The sequence below is a fragment of the Aptenodytes patagonicus genome, chromosome 3 (genome assembly GCF_965638725.1).
Source record: "Aptenodytes patagonicus chromosome 3, bAptPat1.pri.cur, whole genome shotgun sequence".
Taxonomy (NCBI): domain Eukaryota; kingdom Metazoa; phylum Chordata; class Aves; order Sphenisciformes; family Spheniscidae; genus Aptenodytes; species Aptenodytes patagonicus.
The window spans coordinates 70,064,953-70,084,715 of record NC_134951.1 but is presented as its reverse complement, the minus strand read 5'-3'; the positions used below and the strand labels follow the sequence as shown (position 1 = coordinate 70,084,715).

General features: G+C 43.4%; 1 protein-coding gene across 7 annotated transcripts in view; it reads left to right on the top strand.

The window, feature by feature from the left end:
- Positions 1-19,151, top strand: part of HIVEP2 (HIVEP zinc finger 2) — a 150,318-nt gene extending 131,167 nt beyond the window's left edge. For all 7 annotated transcript variants that reach the window (XM_076333739.1, XM_076333735.1, XM_076333734.1 and 4 more), the window contains 5 exons: positions 205-359; positions 5,455-5,630; positions 8,258-8,359; positions 8,901-9,811; positions 16,610-19,151. In XM_076333739.1, coding sequence (XP_076189854.1) covers positions 205-359; positions 5,455-5,630; positions 8,258-8,359; positions 8,901-9,811; positions 16,610-17,428 — 2,163 coding nt within the window. In that variant the 3' untranslated portion in view covers positions 17,429-19,151. The remainder of the gene's footprint in view (positions 1-204; positions 360-5,454; positions 5,631-8,257; positions 8,360-8,900; positions 9,812-16,609) is intronic.
- Positions 19,152-19,763: the final 612 nt, after the last annotated feature.

The following is a 19,763-nucleotide window of genomic DNA, read 5'->3' as shown; positions in this document are numbered from 1 at the left end:
TCTGTCAAGACTCTTGTAAAAATTTGTCCATGCTGACCCCTCTCTTATTTTCCATCAAATTAAATGGGACAAATTAATTCATCTTATAGAGTTGCACCAAAATGAGAGTTTGGCTTTGACCTGGAATGTTAAAAGTACTTGAAATGAAGTGTGCATTCATTGTGTGCTCCAGCAGTAACACCCTTCCTTGACTTTGTTCTACAGATGAAACACGAGCCATTCTTCTTGTTTGGCAGCAAGCTTGAAAAGAAAGTAGTGGGGAATATTATAAAAGAAAGAGTAAAAGGAGACATTCATGGAGATAAAGACATTACATCCAAACAAACTGAGCCGATACGAATTAAAATCTTTGAAGGAGGGTAAGAAAATGCAACTGGAAATTTCAAGCTCAGCCTGTCATTTTAAAGAGATTTGAAAATGAATGTGAATGAATTAGGATGTGAACAGTCTCCTGTATTCCTGCCATGTCTTGTAGCTCCCAAGCCCCTTCTTTTTTGTGTATATGTCAGTCTTAAACTGCAGGGTGCCTGTGTAGTTACTCTTGGGTCTACTTTGCTATTAGGACAATTATATTTTCTATCTGTGTAAGAGCACTCACTCGAAATTGTTACTTTCATTCCTTAAGTCATAAATAAATGGATAAACAGTTAACATTTTGATATTTTCTATACCATTTATTTGTATTTAATGGCTTCCATGAGGATATCTTTCCATTTTTAGACTCTGTGTACCTCCACTCACTTGAATGGGTTAGCTAGGCATGCTTACTCTTATTCTTGTAATTTTTTATTATATACTGAAGTTGGATTTTGGATATAAAATGTAAGATGACAATGAAATTTATGGTGTCTAAGCCTAATCCATGGACCTGTCATGTATGGTTGATAAAATAATGTTTACTTTTACCATGGCCATCTATCACTCAAGTGATAACAGAAACAAATAACAGAGGGCAAAAGGAGACCTGAAAGCCCATTAACATTGTTTTGAGGCTTATGAAGCTTGTTATAAAAAGCAAATGAAATGGACACTTGTTTGCCTCTGCAGTATACTCTAAAATGGAAGATAATGTTTAATTTCTTTTACAGAATTCTGACACGATGCGATTAATTTGCTGCTGTTAGTAGTGAACAGTCAGGTGGCTGAACAAGATGTGTTTTTCAGTCTTACCAAACTCAGATGGTCTCACAGCACTGTTTTACTGGGATAACTAAATAGGTCAGGATGGAGATGTGAGAAATTCATACATCCATTTCCTTCTCCTGTCAGTTTGTACCCTTTAAAATCTCAGTTGTCCTTCATTAACATTATGTGGTTTGGCTCCGCTTGAATAGTCTCCATGAAATGAACATTGGCATTTCTCTGTAGTCTGCAACATTGAAGGAGTATAGCCTACATCTTGCCTGAAGGACTGAAAATGTTATTCTGGAGATTGTTATAGGTGTGCTGGCCCAGACACCCTGATCCTGGCTGTTCTCTGTAGTTGTACATTGTCCTAGTACCCAAGCCAGTAGGCTGACTGCACAAGAGTGACCCAAATTCAGGGGTGAGCCTAAGTTTACAAGAAATTTAAAGAGCTGTTGCTTCAACTCACACCCACTTTGAAGTATAAAATTTGCCTGCTTCCCAGTATGTATCATTTCTGAATTTGGATCACCCAGCTGAAGATAGTCTGCACTGATGTAAGCTGTGTGATGAGAGGTCAGAAGAGTAAAAGTCTGTTAAGAAAAGCAACTTAAAGGAGTATTCAGATCAGTGTGAGCTGCAACAGATCACTCTATAAAATGCCTCTGCCATCTAATAACTTCTTTAAGAAACTTTGTATGTTACTTACACTATCTTAAGTTTCCCTGTACACTGATAAGGTCTATGAAACTATTTGTGTAAAGTCATATAATTCACATGTCACCTAGAAATGTCTCCTGGTAATACTTGGCTATGTTTAGATATCCCTTGAGTAAAACAAAACGTAAGAAACCTTGATGTGCACATTAATTTCTGGAGTGGGGGGGACAAATAATCTGTGCAATAGACTGTGAGTTCCTCAATAGGAGCATATAACCCGCAAAGCTACAGTGAATGAGATGATGTAGTGTTAATGGGTCCGCTCTTTCCTTATACATCATAATTTTATCGTACATTTTATAGGAATTATTTGTGGAAGGGTAGATTCATTCTTTTCATTAGTTTGGCTATTTTTTAAATTGATCTAATATTCTTTAGATATTATAACCATGTCTTTAATTGTTTTCTGTCCTGATTATTGAATTTGTCCTTCAGGTTTTTGTTTATGACTTCTGAAAGCTAGTTTTTAACATGAATGGGTTTCCATGCTTGCTTGTTCTTGGCTGTTTGTAGAGCTGTTCTGTTCTTCTCTGTTCTACTCTACTCTCATCAAGCTCATCTTCGTATCCTCTCAGCATGTGCAAGTAGTGCACTGAACTATGCAGCAAATGTCTGTCGTCTTCGTTTCACGTTTTCTCCCCTGGACAGACAAGCATGCATGGTGATATCTTGTTTCAGCAGGGTATTTTCATTTTGGTTTTAGTTTGTCTTGGGGAGTGGATTTGCTTAGGCTTCTTGATTGCTTTTGTTTTGTAAGTGCGAAGAAGGCAATTCAGAATCCATACTTGAGAAAGATCTGCGGTTGTCAGTTTTTGGTTTGTGGGAAAGCCTGTTTGCTCGGCAGGGAGGTGCAGTTGTGCAGCTGCCTTGTGCCAGGGGAGTGGTGTGCTCGTGTGGCAGGTGGGCAAAAAGCAAATAGATGGGGCTGGGGATGAGTGAGAAGCTGAAGGAACAGAATGAACAGAGTTGAGCTGAAAAGTAGATCTCGCAGCACATCACCACCTCGCTGCACCGAAGCCCGTCAAGAGCAGTTTGTAAGCATCGCAGCAGAGGGCGTTTTGAAGGAAGAAGCTAACAACCATATTATTACCTCTGGCAGGTGGCTTGATTTGAATGAAATGATCTGCATCACAAAATCTGCTCTCCATCATCTGTGACTGCAAAGCCCTGATGGGGTGTGAAGCAGTGTTCCTCAAAGAAAAGCAGCAATTTGAAGTTCAGTACTTGCTGCAGTACAATTAATTAGTTATTAATGGTGTGAAGTAAAAAGAAAGGAGGGACAGGGCAAACATGCCCACTCACCTGACATCTGGCTTAAAGACATTATCATCTGACAGCAAGAGTTCACAGTTTGCTTACGTTTGCTCTTTTATATCTATCAGTAATAGACTCTAATTGAAAATCCCCAATAAAATAACTTTTTGGGTAGAAATTGCAGGACTCGAAGCTTGTTCATGCTTTTTAACTCTAGAGTCCCATTCAAATCAAACTCAGAGCAGCAGTGACCATAGTCTTCATATGAAAGTTGTGTAGTGGGAAGGGGGAAATTAGTGAAAGCTTTGAGAGGCATGAGTTAATAGCAAGATCTAATATTCCTGGGGGCTAGAAAGATAATCACCATAGACGCAGTCTTCTGGTGTTTCAGTTTTTGGACGAGGCCTTCTTTAAATGTCAAATTTGTGTGTGTCATTTCTCTTACAGTTGTTGTTACGGTGAAACATACTTAGAGAGTCAAAGTCAGTTATGGCCAAGAACCGTCCATATGAATGATGAAGAGACAGATCTTGTCTAATTGTCTTTGTGCCCAATGGGATCTGACAGGTGACAGAAGCCTGTGGAATGAGGTCAGGCAGAGGAACAGCAGAGATAGAGCAACAGAAAAGCACGTTATAACACGGCATTTATCTTACCAGTATCAATCAGGGGTGATACGGTAGACTCCATCCCAGCAAAATCAGACTGTAAGGAGAGATGAAAATAAGATTAAATGGCAGTCTTTCAAGCAATAATGGACATTTTTTCTGTCTGTGGGAGAAAGCCTGGAGGTAGTTGATGAAGCAGTGGATAGAGAGATGACTCTCTCTATGATAGAGACTCCACTCTATGTTGGCATGTGTGTATGAAGAACTGGGGCAGACAGAAAAGCAGAATCCCAGAAACATTATACAAAAAAACCTGCTAGAGAGATGGCTAAATATTAAGTGACATTACACTACGCCAGTTTTGCCCATGGTGCCAGGGACAATGAAGGAAAATGGAGAGGGCCAACTTTATTGGAAAGGAGATTAGAAAAACTGAATTTAGGCATCCACATTTGAAAGAGGAGCTGATGTGTTTAATAGATAACAAGATGGATATGAGAACAGGACAGTGTTTTATGTATTTCTAAGATATTAGCTTCAGTATTTATATTTCCAATGATATAGCTGAACATATGGAAGAAGTGTTCATCTAAGAAAAGCACACTTGAAAAATATCGCAGCTCTGTAACCCAAAAACTGCCACTTGCTTCTTGTAGAGTTATCATCACAGTAACAGAATCTTTCACACAGTCCCTTATTTATTTAATGTGCTGACTGTCAGTACCAACGATATTTTGTGGGCTGCACATCCGCAGGGTGACTGAAAGTACTTTGTTCTGCTTAGGGAGAGGGCAGTGGAGGACAGAGGGCAGAAAAAAATATTATTTCTCAGTTCTTGCAATTTCTGGATTTTACTTTGGGTGAATGAGGATGAAATTTTCCCTCTAGGGAATGCCCAGCGTTCTTCAAATCTCAGAACAGCCTGAGCAGATCCCCTTGGGCCCTTTTAGATTTCAGTATTAACAATTTATCATGATAGTAAAGGCAATGTGCAGCTTTACATAGATTTGCATATCTTAATTATTGTCTAACTACGTACTATGTAATCAGCAAAAATAGCATGGAATGCTTATGCCTGTGCTAAGAAAAATTCCTTCAACAGCTTTCTGCTAAGTATGCAGGTTGGAAGTTTCCCATTTTATTTCTAAAGCAGCATGTACCTGAGTGAACTCAACTTGGTGTCCCTTAGGGAGGGATCCATCTTCAGGAACTTCAGGCAGACATCTGTAGTGTAAATGCGTACATCCTTGCTAGTCATCTGCATTCCCTTTATGCTTAATGGGGAGAAACAGGCACTTCCAAGATGTGATTTATCTGATCCCAAGGGATAAATACACTAAAATAGTTAATGAACCGTGCCACAAAACAGCGCTGTTTTCAGTGGTGGTAGATGCCTGCGTTGTACAAGACTACAGTTAGCTGAAATAAATCCAACCTGCAGACTCGTATTTGGAGTTGTGCTGTCTATAGGAATGGTAGCTAATCTGTTTTCTGACAAGGTGTTTATACTGTTGTCAGACTGCAACCCTTTGGTCTCATATTGTTAAAACACATTGGGACCAGTACATTCCCTGAAAGGCAAATACTTCATGAGTTCTGGCCTGAAAATTCAGTAGTTCCTGTGGACTTCTGTGGATTTGTTGTGATGAGATATATACAGGATCAGGACCAGATGCATAGAGGTGATGTTTGTGCATGTGTGTGGCCTAGAGTCTGTATGATTTAAATGCTTGCTCTCTTCCAACAGGTATAAATCAAATGAGGATTATGTCTATGTCAGAGGTCGTGGCCGAGGAAAGTACATTTGTGAAGAATGTGGAATTCGCTGCAAAAAGCCAAGCATGCTCAAAAAACATATCCGCACTCATACTGATGTCCGGCCTTATGTATGCAAGTTGTGCAATTTTGCCTTCAAAACTAAAGGTACTTGACCCTTTTTGCTGAACTCTTGCCACTTCCCAAACAAATCTTGAGCTATTTTGCCATCAAGGATCCAAGCACCCTTTGCAATCAAGGAGAGAATTTTCTTCAGAATAAAATTATTGTGTTTATGTGTACAGGACTTCATGAGAGAGGTTTTTCTCTTCTGTTTAATTGATCCAGGGATTTTGTGAGACTCTGAGACTCCTTGAATAGCTTCATTAAGAGCTATAGGCTCTTGGCTGGTCCATCTGTCTGCAGAGAAAATGTAGTAGCATAAGAACCGCCCTTACAAATAATACTTTCTGCCAAAATTGTTACATGGTGCAAATTTTAATTGCAGCACACTTAAATGCTACCAGGAGAGTACGCTTGTTATGACATAATGTAGAAGCAGAGCATCAGCTGCTGAGGAAAACATGCCTTCACGGGCTTTACAGTGGGTCAGTTTCAAGTTTATAAATAATGTATGTTTCCCAGATGGGCCACTCCATCCACTGTGGCATTAATTATGAATAGAGATCTGATAGCTTGTGTTCACATGTATTTATCAGCACAGAAAAAAGCCTCCATTTGTCACCCTGAGGCCACAGATAATGATACTCTTTGGAATTCAGATTTGCGTTGCAACTATCTCCTTAAATTAAAAAATCCTTTTCTTTGGTAGCATTTCTTTGTAGCACAGCCCAAATGAGCTTTACATTCTCAGTTTCTTAGTTTCCCTTTGGCAGACAAGGGAAATGGGTTCTGGTCCCAGTGCGGTGAACTTACTTGAAGGGGGAGAGAGGAAGCTGAAGGAAATGTCTCCCAAGATCCCAGTGCAGCTTCATGGCTGTTTTGAGGATTGAGAATTGTAATAGTTTCCATGACTCCAGCACTCTCTGCCAAAGATGGGAATAGCTGTTGGATGGTAGTAGACCCATCAACCTAATTTAAGATGAGAACTTTCATGGGGGTGTAGAGACAAAGACAAGGAGCTGCTCATTCATAGTCCCAATAGACCATCTGGTGAGCTGTTCTCGGATCATTGTTTACATTTGACATTGCTGGAGGAATGGGTCTTGAGGAGGGACTTGAAGGAGGATTGTGGGTTTGCAGCTGTGTTCAGAGAGGACATTCTAGGCAGAAGAGATGGCATGGAAAGAAATGCGAAATTGCTTGCTGAGGATGGCATTTCTGGCAGAGAAGAAGAAACAGGGAGGAGGTACTATGCTATTGCACAAGAAGGGCATGAGTAGGAAGAGACTAAGTTAGCCTTCGAAGTGCAAGAAGTGTTTAACCGGTATATTACTGCTTATGAGCAGTTGTCAGCCTCATAACTATTGTTGCTATTTTGCTGAGAACAGTAGGGGACAGACCTGCAGAGGTACTTAGGTTGTCAGTGTACACCCTGAGCATTTAGCCATCCAGAGGCATCAGTGGCCCAGTTAGACTTTTCATGCAGTGCACGAGCACAATAAGAAACTCTTACTGAGAAGGGAATTATTTGAACTAGCTGGGACTGAAAGTCAGAGGAGAGAAGCCTGGCCTGTGAGCTTCTAAGCACACCTCCACTATCCAACAGAGTGGGGCAGCGTTCCTGCCCCACGGTTGCATGTGCCACATACACCATCTGGAGACACTGGTTAGGGTCCCAAAAGCAGCATAGGTACATTCACAGAGTGCTTTCCTTGAGCACCATGTCTTGGTAGTGGGTTGGGTTTACTTGTGCCATGCTTTCCCTGTTGGGTGTTGCAAATGTGACTGAAGTGGCTAATGGATTAGAGCAATATTCTTGTTTCTCCAGCTTGTGCTTTGTGCTCAAGATTCTTTGCCATGAAATGTCTCTTGGGGCCAGCCTCAACCCAGTTTTCTTATCTGTGAAAAAACAGACCAAGACAGGCACTCCAGAAAGTCAAGAGTCTAGTGTTAGATTGCTCCCTCAGGGGAATGTGAGATCTGATTTCAAATCCCTGCTGTGTCTGGTTCAGATCCGTACTCCAAAGCAGGGAGCTGAACCTGGATTTTCCACATCCCAGGTGAATGCTGTAAGTACAGCTCCTCTCAGTTCAGAGATTGCAGCTAGATGGTAAACTTGCACAGAGAAGTTTCCCATAAATGTCTTTTTTGTGGGGTACTTTTGCTTCAAAATGCTTCGAACACACTGAACACTTGGAGCCTACATGTGAAGTAAATGGGAGAGCCCTTCGCTTGAAAGTACCACTGTGAAACTAGGAGTGTGAGCCCTGAACAGCTGGTGTGCATTGGACTTACTTCGATGTCCAGGCAGTTTGTACATATCACGACCACTGAGCCCAGGGACAGATAACATCCAAAACCAATTTTTTGAGCGTGCTGGGGTGCCTAAATGTCATGTGGAAAATTGGAGAGATGCCTATATACCTCTCAGGCCCTGAGTTTAAGTTTATTTGAAAAAAAAATTTTTTTTTTTTTTTGGAAGATATAAAACCCCAGTGTCATTAAAACAGGCTCTGAGGGCGATGGGCTGGATGAGTCAGCCCTGTCTGTTGTGGTTTTTTTTAAACTAAAACCCCCCATCTGCAGGATAACGGAGTTAAGATACACCAAAACCTGACTTGGAGAGTGGTCTTTGCTGTTGTCCGTTAATTAGATTAATCTCTGATCCGTAGGAAATCTGACAAAACATATGAAGTCTAAAGCACACATGAAAAAATGCCTGGAGCTTGGAGTATCAATGACATCCGTAGATGATGCTGAAACTGAAGAAGCAGGTATGTCAGAATGATTTAATTTAGTTGGAATGGCCTCTGGAGTATGCAAATGACTCATTGCACTCTAGCACAGTGGCTGGCATGGGAAAATATATTAAGAGTATTTGGGGCATTTTTTAATTAAGAGGCATCTTTTTAATAAACAGGAAGTATAAAAAATAAATCTGATCCATTTGTCTGAGTTACATTTTTTATTAAGATGCATGAGGAGGAGCTAGAAATGAAAGTATGACCTGTTGTCATCTGTCTCATACAAAGTTCCCAATCTTTTCAATTTAGATGTGAGAGATGGCAACATTTAGCGAAGTTGCAAGGTGGGGTATGGTGAATTTGCTTTTTATACTTCCTTTCAAGTATAGAGTTTTAAGGTATTATTATGAAAAATTATGGTTTGAGACTATGAAGAACGGCTTTATGCAGCCATCCCAGATGAAGAACATCCAGCGATGGCAATGGGTATGCTGGGTGGGGAATGAATGTGGCAGAAGGCATAAGAGGTGGGGTGTGTGCTCACCATTTTGACTCGCCGTGGCTGTTTCAGAAAACACGGAGGACATGCAGCAGGAGGCAGAGAAGAGTAGCAACCTGGCAGGCCTGTCAGCAGAGCACCAGTTTTCTGATGCGGAGGAGTCGGATGGCGAGGATGGCGACGACAATGACGATGACGATGAAGATGAGGATGATTTTGATGATACTCAGGGAGACTCGACACCAAAAACGAGATCAAGAAGCACCAGCCCGCAGCCCCCTCGGTTCTCCTCCCTGTCGGTAAACTCGGCTGGGGCATCACAAGGGGCTTCCCCCGAGGGCTCCCTTTCCATGGGACACTCCTCCCTCATCAGTTACTTGGTCACCTTACCTAGCATTCAGGTTACTCAGCTTATAACACCAAGCGACTCCTGTGAAGACTCACAGATGACAGAGTATCAGAGATTTTTCCAGGGCAAGAGTACTGATTCAGAGCCCGATAAAGACAGGTTAGACATACCTAGCTGCATGGATGAGGATTACGTGCTTTCATTAGACCCCAGTTCGTCTCCGAGGGACCTCTCACCTTCCAGTCGACAGTCGTCACCCGGCTACGATTCTTCACCCTATAGAGATAACTCACCAAAGAGGTATTTAATGGCAAAAGGGGATTTGTCACCCAGAAGGCACCTGTCACCCCGAAGAGATATTTCACCCATGAGGCACCTTTCCCCACGGAAGGAGGCTGTGCTGAGGAGAGAGTTATCGCCAAGACGGGACGTGTCACCAAGACGTCACCTATCGCCAAGGAGACCAATGTCACCAGGAAAAGATGCGTCTGTTCGAAGAGATTTGTCTCCTAGGCGAGAGAGGAGATATATGGCCTCTGTTAGAGCGGCGTCTCCCCGGAGGGGCTTATACCATAATCCAGCGTTGTCCATGGGTCAATATTTACAGTCTGAATCTATTCCAGTGGGGCATTCAGTAAGTATGAAAGAGTATTTTCACTCCTGTTGTCAAAACCAGTGCTCTTACCTAATCTGTGCATAGTAGTTTAAAAAACTTTGCAGCTTTGTAGAAGAAGGCAGCGTAAGCTTTGAGCCTTGGTGGGAAGTCCTGGAACAAATGCAAGAAATTTGGACTAGATGGGGACCAAGCTGAGATGTTGATTCAGTTAGATGCCATAGAGTCAGCCTAAGGGTCAAATCTTCACTTGGTACAAGCCTGAGTATCTCCATAACTTCAATGAAATTAGGCTGGCTTACATTAACTGCCCCCTTCTTTATTTTAAAATGGCCTGGGAAGCTTACATGGCATGTGGGGCTTGTTACAGCACTGTAACAGCAGTGTAAAACCTTTTACCTCCCAGACTGTCAGATGGGATCGAGCCCAGATCAGGGCTTAAGGCCCTGATACTGCAGTACGGTGCCCATCACCGACGTATTGTTTAATGCAATAAAAACACTAAAATAAATGGAACCTGTTGGAAAAGCAGGGTGCCCATCGAAACCAGGATCTATGACTGGAGTTTAAAGGATATTGTTGTGTGACAGGAGCAAGCAGCTGTCTGCCCTGCAGAAAGCACCATCATGACTGGCTGTTTCGACAGGGACACAACCGTCTGGGTGGAAATGGAAATATGCAAAACTTGCACAGCTGCTGTCTGTGCTGTTCCCTTTCAGTAAATCAGCTCTCAGAAACTGCCGACTTGGCACTTTTGACAGACCCTAGCATTCACAAAGCACTCTCTCCACAAATAAATTTGGTCTTTAGAGTGAAGGAACAGCCTCACTATGGATGCGTTTATTTATTTATTTAGTATGCTTCCCTCGCCACGCTTGATGTTGCTGCTGCCCTCTCACTGCCTGCCTCGTCAGCCTGTATGTGTGGGTTCAATATGGGCAAGCTGTGACAGGCTCCCGCTGCCTCAGGGCTCCTGTCTCCCTGCCCTCCTCCCGGCAGGGCTCTCCTCCCTCCTTCCCCATTGCCAGTCTTCTCGGCTTTTTGTGTAATCTTTATGGTTCTTCTCTGTAGAGGAGAAGAATTGAACCCTGAGCTCATAAAATCAGCGTTTCCAGAGCTCTGGGGTGAATTTCTCTGTGGAACCAGGCTGATGTGTTACCTGTACCGGGGAATGGAGCGAGGGATGCAGCTGGGCAAAGGTGGCTGGAGCAGGGATGGACCGAACAGAGCTGAGATGCCGCCAGCCTGGCAGATCCAAAAGTGGCTTCCCAGCTTTTCAGGGGGAGAAGGGAAAGCTGCAAAGTGAGCGGCCATGTGTGTAGGAGAGAGCAACACAGGTACTTCTCCCACATCTTAGACATGGCCCTGTGGCCTGGCAAGTTGTTGAGGAGCGCAGTGGAGCAGGGTGGCTGACTAAGTCATCCTTGAGGAAGGGCATGTTGAAACCCTGCTGCACTCTCATAGGGGTGATCACTGCGGAGCTGAGAGAGGATACAAATCCAGCCAGCAGTCCTACTGACAAAGTAAGGAAGCTCAAAAAGAGGATAAAGAGCCACCAGTTTAACAGTCATGATGTCTTAGTATCAAATGAAAGGGATTATATGAGACGCTACAGCTGACATTGTGCAGGGAGCCCAAGTCTCTAATGTCCTGCATGAGACACTTCCACTGGCATCCTGTAGCAGAGATTTTGGATGTGTGATGATGCTGGCAAAAGGCTATGTAACAGTCACCCTTGGCCATCTGACAGTTCTTGCTGTAATGTTTGCCTTGTGTGTTATGCACACCTTCCAGCAAGGCGTTTAGCACATTGTAAGGACTCTTTTAGCACCCTTAGCTCCTTCTTTTGGAAAGTCCACCATGCCAGATGGGCTTTTAACACTTACCTTATTTTTGAGGTAGGATCAGGCATGTGGCGGTGAAAAACCCAATGCAGATCATTTGCCCTACAGAAAGCATCGTTAACTCAGTGGCATGTTGAGTATTTTGAGAGAGAAGCGCAGACCTCAGCGCAGTCACTGGAACCTGAACACAGGCATCACTGGAAGCAGAGCCCAGGCAAATTTAAGTGAGGAAATGACAAGTGAGGATGATTGCCCATCTCAACAACCAACTGCAAGGAGGGAAAGATGGATTGCTCACCTCTGGAAGACATACTTTAGCCAAACAGTAGTTGAGCCTAGGTGAAACACAAGTTATTATATTCAGTGTGTGGGAAGACAAATAACACCTGAGCTTGCTATAAATGAAAGCTGTCAGAAAAGAAAAAGGAATAGAGGCTGTTTTTCACTTTTAGAGAAGTGAAATCCAGCAAATCAGAACATGATTAGCAACTGCATCAGTGATGCAGATGCCAGCTTACAATCCTGCTTCCTCTTTCAGAGCTGCATTGGGTTCCCAGTCCTTGCAGGAATAAGAGTGGTTTTGTGCTTCTGCTGCCTGCAGTTCCCAGAAGAGGCCAGTTTTCTTTCTTCTCCACTGAAATGGATGTATTTGCTCTAGTCTCTTTGGCCAGTGCTGGTCTAGTTCCCCTTTGTGTTGCTTCCCCTTGAATCTTCATGCACCTTGGTGGTCGTGTGCAAAGAGCTTGTAAAGTGCTCTGGCATTGAAAGCACCACATAGAAAGCAATTGAAATTATTTCTTTAGGATGTGGAAGAGAGCATGGGGAAAGTAACTATTTTTGTAGATTGTACAAAAATACAGAAAAATATACTTTTTTTTCTTTGGCAGTTAATAACAGGATACACTCTTGCAACAGGATACTCTCTCCAAAGTAGCCTAAGGCTCTGGTTGATGCTGGTGCACATTTGGCTTTGGCAAGTTAAATGCCCGTCTTTAAATTTAAAGGCAGACTCCATTGCTCTCTAAATACATTTGGGATCTTCTCTTTTGTCAATACCAGAGGTTTCTGTCCTTTCTGAGCAGGCTGGTGCCATTATTGAGGGGCTCTGATTCTTCTCCTGAGTCACTTTATGCCAGTCCTGAGAGAAAGAGGAGAGAAGGGAAGGCTGCTTTTGTGCACCCTGAGTGCATCTCTGTTAGCATTTTAGTTTGGATCAGGCATATGTCTTTGTTGTCATATTTATTGTGCTTTGACTCACATTGCAGAGCAGTCTTGGAGTAAGTGACCTGGATTGTTTTCAGATGAAATTAAACCGGAAAACATGCACCAGGAGTGCAGCAGGTACACTTAAACTGTGAGTGGGCATTCAAGTGAGCAAGAAGAGACTGCATAGGGTTAGTCCGAAGCAACCTTCCTGTCCAACCCAACAACACTTACATTGTGAACATGGAATCCAGCACCAACAGTTTCACTCTGTTCCTGCTTGTCCCCACTCCTAGCACACCCTGCTACTTCCTAGTGTGGACCAGAGCTTTTGCCTCTTCTTCCAGTCCCAGGGCTAGACACAATGAGACTGTGAATGTATCTTGCTGTGAGCGGTACGAACTTGTCCCTAGCAACTGTTTTAGCTTCTAGGAGGTAGTGGATTTTGCTTGTGTTGCTGTTTTGTTGCACCTCTCATTCATTTTGAAGTCTGAAGCCTGTCTCAATGTATTCAGAAGGGCTGAAGGGAGTTAGGCACCTCTATATCCACTTGAAAGTCGATAGGACTTAGGGTCCTTTGATCATGCCAGACATATGGTATTACATCCCTTCCCAAGCACTCAGTACTTTATCATCTTGAGTGAAATGCTTTCCTGTGCAGCGAGCCAGCATAAAACTTCTGAAGTCCAGGTAAATTGTAAATAGGTCCACTGGTGTATGTGGGCTGCTATGGTGCATTCTCAGTAGGACTGCAAATCGAGCTGATCCTGAAACAAGTCCACACAGATTTATAGTCACTTTATTAAGCATCATGTCTTTTAGAAAGCACGTCGGTAATATGCTCTGTTATTGAATTTCACAATAGAGTTCCAACATTTTCTGGTTTTTAACTTTAAAAAGCTTCAAGTACATTATGATATGGTAATCAAAGAGATGATTGTTTTCCACCCACCATCTTTTTGCAAGCTGTGGTCTGAGGCTGCCACGAGGATATCTGTGAAGGGTGCTTGGCTTTGAAATGTGATCTTCCTCTTAATCCCCCGTAGCCTGTTTTGGGTGATGTACCAGATACAGTGTAAACCCTATTTCATCCCTGAGGTGTTCTGGGGGACCTGTGAAGCTGGATACGGCTTTGCTCAGGGGTGTGGTGTGGCAGTCTAGCTTTATGACCAGGTCAGAGAGTTTAGTGAAAAGCTCCTACAGAATATTGTTGCTTGGGAAATTATGTGTCACCTGGAGTTTGAGGGAAATATGCTAAACTGCAACAAATGAGAATTAATAGGAAACGAACTGGATTCCCATCACCTGACAAAGAGAGGAGCTCATCTCACTGCGCTGGCAGCAACCCATTCTGACTGCACCGCAAAAAGATACCGTGACTTTCTGCACTGTGCTCAGTGAGGGGATCTAATACTCGCCCTGTCAACAGAATACAGTCTTTGGATTTTCAGGATGTTTGTTAAAAGAAGACAGCTCCTCTAATATTCAGTCTTTCCCTGTGAATATGTATATGTGTGTCTGCTTGTAAGTATGAATATGCTAGATATTGGTAAAGGAAATAAAAGCAGGGTAAGAGGTATGAACAGTTATTAATGCCTGTAACCATTTATGTTGGCCATTTCCAAACTTACCTGCCAGAGCTAGAGAAAGACAATCCGGTATGTGCTCAGCCAGGCTTGGAAGGCATCCAGTGGACATGCACACACTGTCACTGTCTATGTAAAAATTATGCATATGAGACATATATTGGATGATACTGCTGATCTTGAAGTGTGTAGCAGTTTCTATCATGTTAGCCACCTCTATCTGACAAGGACAGGCTGTTGCTCTATTCCCTTTTGAAACTGTGGCAGGGTACAACATGAAGCCAGTGTCTTTCTCAATTAGAGATTTGTGTGTGACTAGGTTTGTTCTTCAACGAGTTTTACTCCTTTTTTTGGTTGCTTTTGCTCTATTTCCCTTAGCCCGAGTTCACATCAGATGCAATAGTGATAAATGTCATGGCTTAGGAAACAGCCAAGAGGACAGTATGACTGAGAAATGGGTTGACAGACCAAAGATGGAAAAAAAAGGGGGGCAAGCAGCTGTGCAGAGGTGAGGTTGGCGATAGGAAGGGCTGACAGGGTAGGTGAACTATGTCTTGTGGCTTGGCAACTGCAGTTTATTCTGTAAATTTTTCCCCATTCAGCAGTATAACGTGCTGTCACTGTGCTTTCGTATGACAGCTTCTCTTTTATGAGACTCAAGTGTCTCACTTTCTGAATAGGAAAATTCCCAGTGTAGATTAGTCTCTGAATAATAACATCTCTTAAGTTCGAGTCTGATGATTATGGGTCACACTTCCTGTCTCGACGTTGATTTATATCAAACAGGACAAAGGATCTGAGCACAGTGAGATTGAGCCCCTGGGTAGCACAGAAACTGCATCTTTAATTGCCCCCTAAACCAGTTCCCTGGGATGGGATCAAGAGGTTGCTGAATGCCTTGAGAGCTAGGATTTCCCAGCAGTGAAGTGCTGCCGCTTTAATGCATTGGCATTTAGCAGCACGGTCCTCAGGCTGCCACACCAAGACTGGGGTAGCAGTACAGCTCTGGGGCAATTGATAGGTGTTTGGTCAATTTGCAGAGCAGAGATGAGCATTTTTGTTCATTTAATTTCCTATGGGAGTCCCCGAGAGCTGTGTGGCCAAATCCCACACACAATTATGAAAATGTCATCCTGCACTTCTGTCATCGTTATTCCTCTGGTCAGCAATAAATGATACTTAATCATCAGATGGAAAACAAATTTTAAAAGTTAAGAATGAAAAAAGAGAAACCCAAAAGCCCAGGGCATATTTAATACTGAGTGGAGATGGAGCTCTTTATTCTTCCAAGGCAGGAACTAACGGGAAGGCACTGAAAATGTCAATATTGCGAGATTGGTTTTTGTTAGCCGTTACAAAATCCCTCATTCTTCTCAATCCCATTATGAGTGGGTGAGTCTCCCTGTGACAGAATCATCACTTTCACTCACAGCTAATGCCTGTGCTTTTGTTGTTATTTATTGTTTACACTACAGATAGGCCAGAGTGGTGCTCCGTTGTCTAAATGACTATAAAAATTTGGGTCGTCATTGCACAGAGGCACTTGAACTTCCATGGAAATACGCATCCCCTTTCATCAAGGATTGGGTAAAGCTCACGGTGGAGGGTAGGAGGAGCAAGTGCCTTCTCTGGGGCTCCAGAGCAGGATCTCTCATCAGGCAGAAAATACGTACATGCAGTCAGATTTTTCCCGTACTGCCAAGCAGTGGTGGTGAGCAGGGAGCGTTCGGATGTGTATTTCTCTGCAACAAAGTCTTGATACCCGGTGGGGATTGCCAATACCTGCACAGTTTGCCAAAAGAGAGGGTAAGATGGATCTCTTGGCCAAATTTCTCCTGGGTAACGAAACTCTATCTACCCCAAATTCTCTCTGCAGTTTCAGTTGAATATAATACTCTTCACTTCCTGACCTAAATTGCTGCATTGTGTTGCTGAACACTCTTAACTAGCTGCTGCCTTTCACCTCAGAGGCATGGGCCCTGTAGGGCTGAGCTAAGCAAAACCTCCTCTGTTGTTTGGATAAGCAATTAGTGGAGTTTTCCAAATGCTTTGGGATCCATCTGGATGAAAGGTGCTGCGTGAATGGGAGGTTGTGTTAGACAGGAAAGCAGATAGGTGGTTTGGCAGCCAGACAAGAATTTTGCTAGTAGCAGCGCTGACATTTCTTTTGTTTTTTCTGGTTACAGAGAAGGGGGTTGTCTCAGGGGCCTTACTTCAACGTATATGGAGAAAAAGGAGGTATGGAGCACCGTGGGTCTAGCCCGTTCCCCGAAGGTCCGAGCGACTATGTCTTCAGTCATCTTCCACTACACTCCCAGCAACAGATCCGAGCACCCATCCCCATGATGCCTATCGGGGGTATCCAGATGGTCCATTCGGTGCCGGTGGCCCTTTCAGGTTTACATCCTCCATCCACTCTGGCCCTGCAGAGGGAGGGCTCTGAGGAGAAGCAAAGAGGAACTGCGGAAATCCTTACAAAAGAATCGTATAGTATTTCTAAGCACCACGAGAAACGTACCTCTCCGCACAGCTTGCACCCCACCGCCCCCTCCAGCGCGCCCTCCTCTCCGTTGCTGTTGCTGACACAGAGCACGTCGGAGGACAGTGTCGTAGCTACCGAGAGGGAGCAGGAGGAGAACATACAGACTTGTACAAAAGCCATAGCCTCTCTGCGAATCGCCACAGAAGAAGCCGTTCTGCACGGGGCGGAGCAGCTGCAGAGGCCTTCTGAGCCTCACCAGAAACCCTTAGAAAGTGCACATTTTAGCATTAAACACTTTAGTGGATCTGAGCCGGGCCAGACCTGTGCCTCAGCCACCCATCCTGACTTGCATGGTGGTGAACAGGACAGTTTTGGTACATCACAGACTGCGTTAGCCCATCCCACCTTTTACAGCAAGAGCTTTGTGGACGTCCGGCAGTTGGGCTTTCACAGCAGGAGCGACCCCCCATCAAGCACACAGGAAAGAAAAGATCCGTCATCTGAGAAGAGCAAGCCACATTGATCTGAGATGCATGGAGACTTTCACCCATACATTTACCCCACTTTTTTTTTCTAGAGATAGAAGAAGTATTCAACTTTACAGCATGCCTGTTCTAAGTTACAGTAGTTTGCTATTATATATACTTTTGTTATATCAAAAGAATTAGATAAAATAACAAGTCATCATGAGCCTGACCAAAACTAAATTTGGAATTCTTATTGGGTCTGGTACTTTTAAATTGTACAGATGTTTGTGCCTTTTCTTTACTTTGCTTATATTCTTATAAGCATTTTTTTAGCAGTAATTTGTACATATTTTAGAATTTGTGTATCTGCTTTGTAATAAATGTAATTTCTTTCCTTTTTTGGACACTTGGATCTAAATGATGTAAAGCAAAACAGCATCAATATATGTGAGGTTGCACTAAAACATATTTTTATATGATTAAAACTGAACAGCTTTTATGTACAGCTCTGATTCTGTAATACTAATATTTATTTACTTTGTTTCATAAATTGTAAATTTTTTTCTTAATGTTGTGGATTGCTTTTCTATGTGAAGCATGGGATTTACTGTTACGTAATTAGAACAAAATGTATATTGTAAAACAAGATATTTAAACTAGAGTATCTTATCTTATTCTGCACTTATGCATTAGTTAAAAAAAAGATAAAGGATGTATCAGTCAGTTCTTAACTCTTGTAATTTTTTTTTGTCTCTTGTTTGCCGGATTGACTATAACTTAAGTGCTGATTGTGATTTTAAACTGATAGTACCGTAAAGCATTAAAGTAAAACAATGTGCTATTGTGAGTTTTTTCAAAGCTTTATAAAACAGTTATAAATATATTAAAAGTATTTGGTCTTATGTGAACATGTTGATCTATATACTCCTTTAAAAAGCTATGGGAAAACATTCCACCCCATGTAAATATGTGCAAGTGCATCACTGGTGCCGTCTGTGTAACTCACCGGGACAGGCGAGGTTTGCTGCGCTGCCAGGCGCGGAGCCGGGGCACCGCTACCTGCCGGGAGGCAGAGGCCGGCTGCGGCTCGACCCGCTCCCCTGCCTCCGGCAGCAGGGTGGCGAGGCCCCTACGGCCACACGGGGCTGGGCGAGGAGCTGGCCCGCTGGCTGGACAAGCGGCTCCCCGCCGAGCCCCGGCAGTCCCCTGCTCGCGAGGGCTGACTGTGGGGCGTAGGTGTCATGCAGAGGTGCCCCAGAGTGTCAGAGAGGGGTTTGGAGTAGGAAAAAAGGGTGTTTCCTTGCACTTGAACACCACGGCTGGTCACTGCCTGCTGCGGTACCCGGGTCAGCTTCAGGGGAGGCTCCCGTCCAGTCCCGCGGATGGAGGAGTGTGGCCCTGCCGGCGAGGCAGAGAGCACCGCCACCCCGGCCTCTTCAAGGAGCGGGATTCACGGGCAAGAAAGTCGCAGTCTTCCAGAGCAAGGTCTCCATCTGGGTGAGATGTGCTCCAGAGGAAAGTCAGGAGGAGCCCGGGCTTGTGTTTGAACACATGTGGTGGGTTACCACTACCACCAGCAGCATGCGTGCGTGCACGCACGCGCACACACACTCTCAAACACGCACACGCACACACACAGATGAAAGAAACCAACGACCTGGATTATATTTTGTGCTATTTAGTGGATTATAAATCTGTGAAACCAAGTTTGTATATTGACTTACAATACATTTAAGGAGTGTTCTTTAAAAAGAAATAAATATACAGTTACATGCATGAGGTGTCTAGTTTTCATGTGTTCTTTGAATTTTCCAAGTTTACTGGCGTTCCAGTATATTGTCAGAACGTTTTACTCCCAAGCGCTGCTTTCCCGCACAAGGAGTGCCCTTAAAAATGTGAGCGGCAGCGAAAAATGTGGATCATCTTTTGGCCTCCTCAGATACTACCAAACTAAACCAGTTTATTTCTCCAATAATACCATGTGGGGGCAGAACCACAGCTGGTACATTGTCGTAATTCTAGCATGATGGCATATGACGAGCATAATACCATAATGGACGGTGACCGCTTCTAACCATTAAAGGTTAGTTTCTCATATCCATTGCAGTGTTCCTACCTTTATTCCAGATCATTATGGTAACCTTGCCAAGATAAGTGCGTGCCAGAAAACTGGCTCATCTCAGACTGGAGAGAGGAGAAGCAGTATATGTAGTTGGAGGCGAGCAGCTTGTTGGATCATGCTTCCCTAAAAAAAGGAGAAGTCAATTATACATTTTAAATAAACAAGCCTTATCTGATAAAAGCCTCTCTCTTCTCCTCCTTGGCTGCATGGCTGTACTGAGAACAAAATGCTCTGCACAGTGGTCAGCTAATCAGGTAATCACAGATATT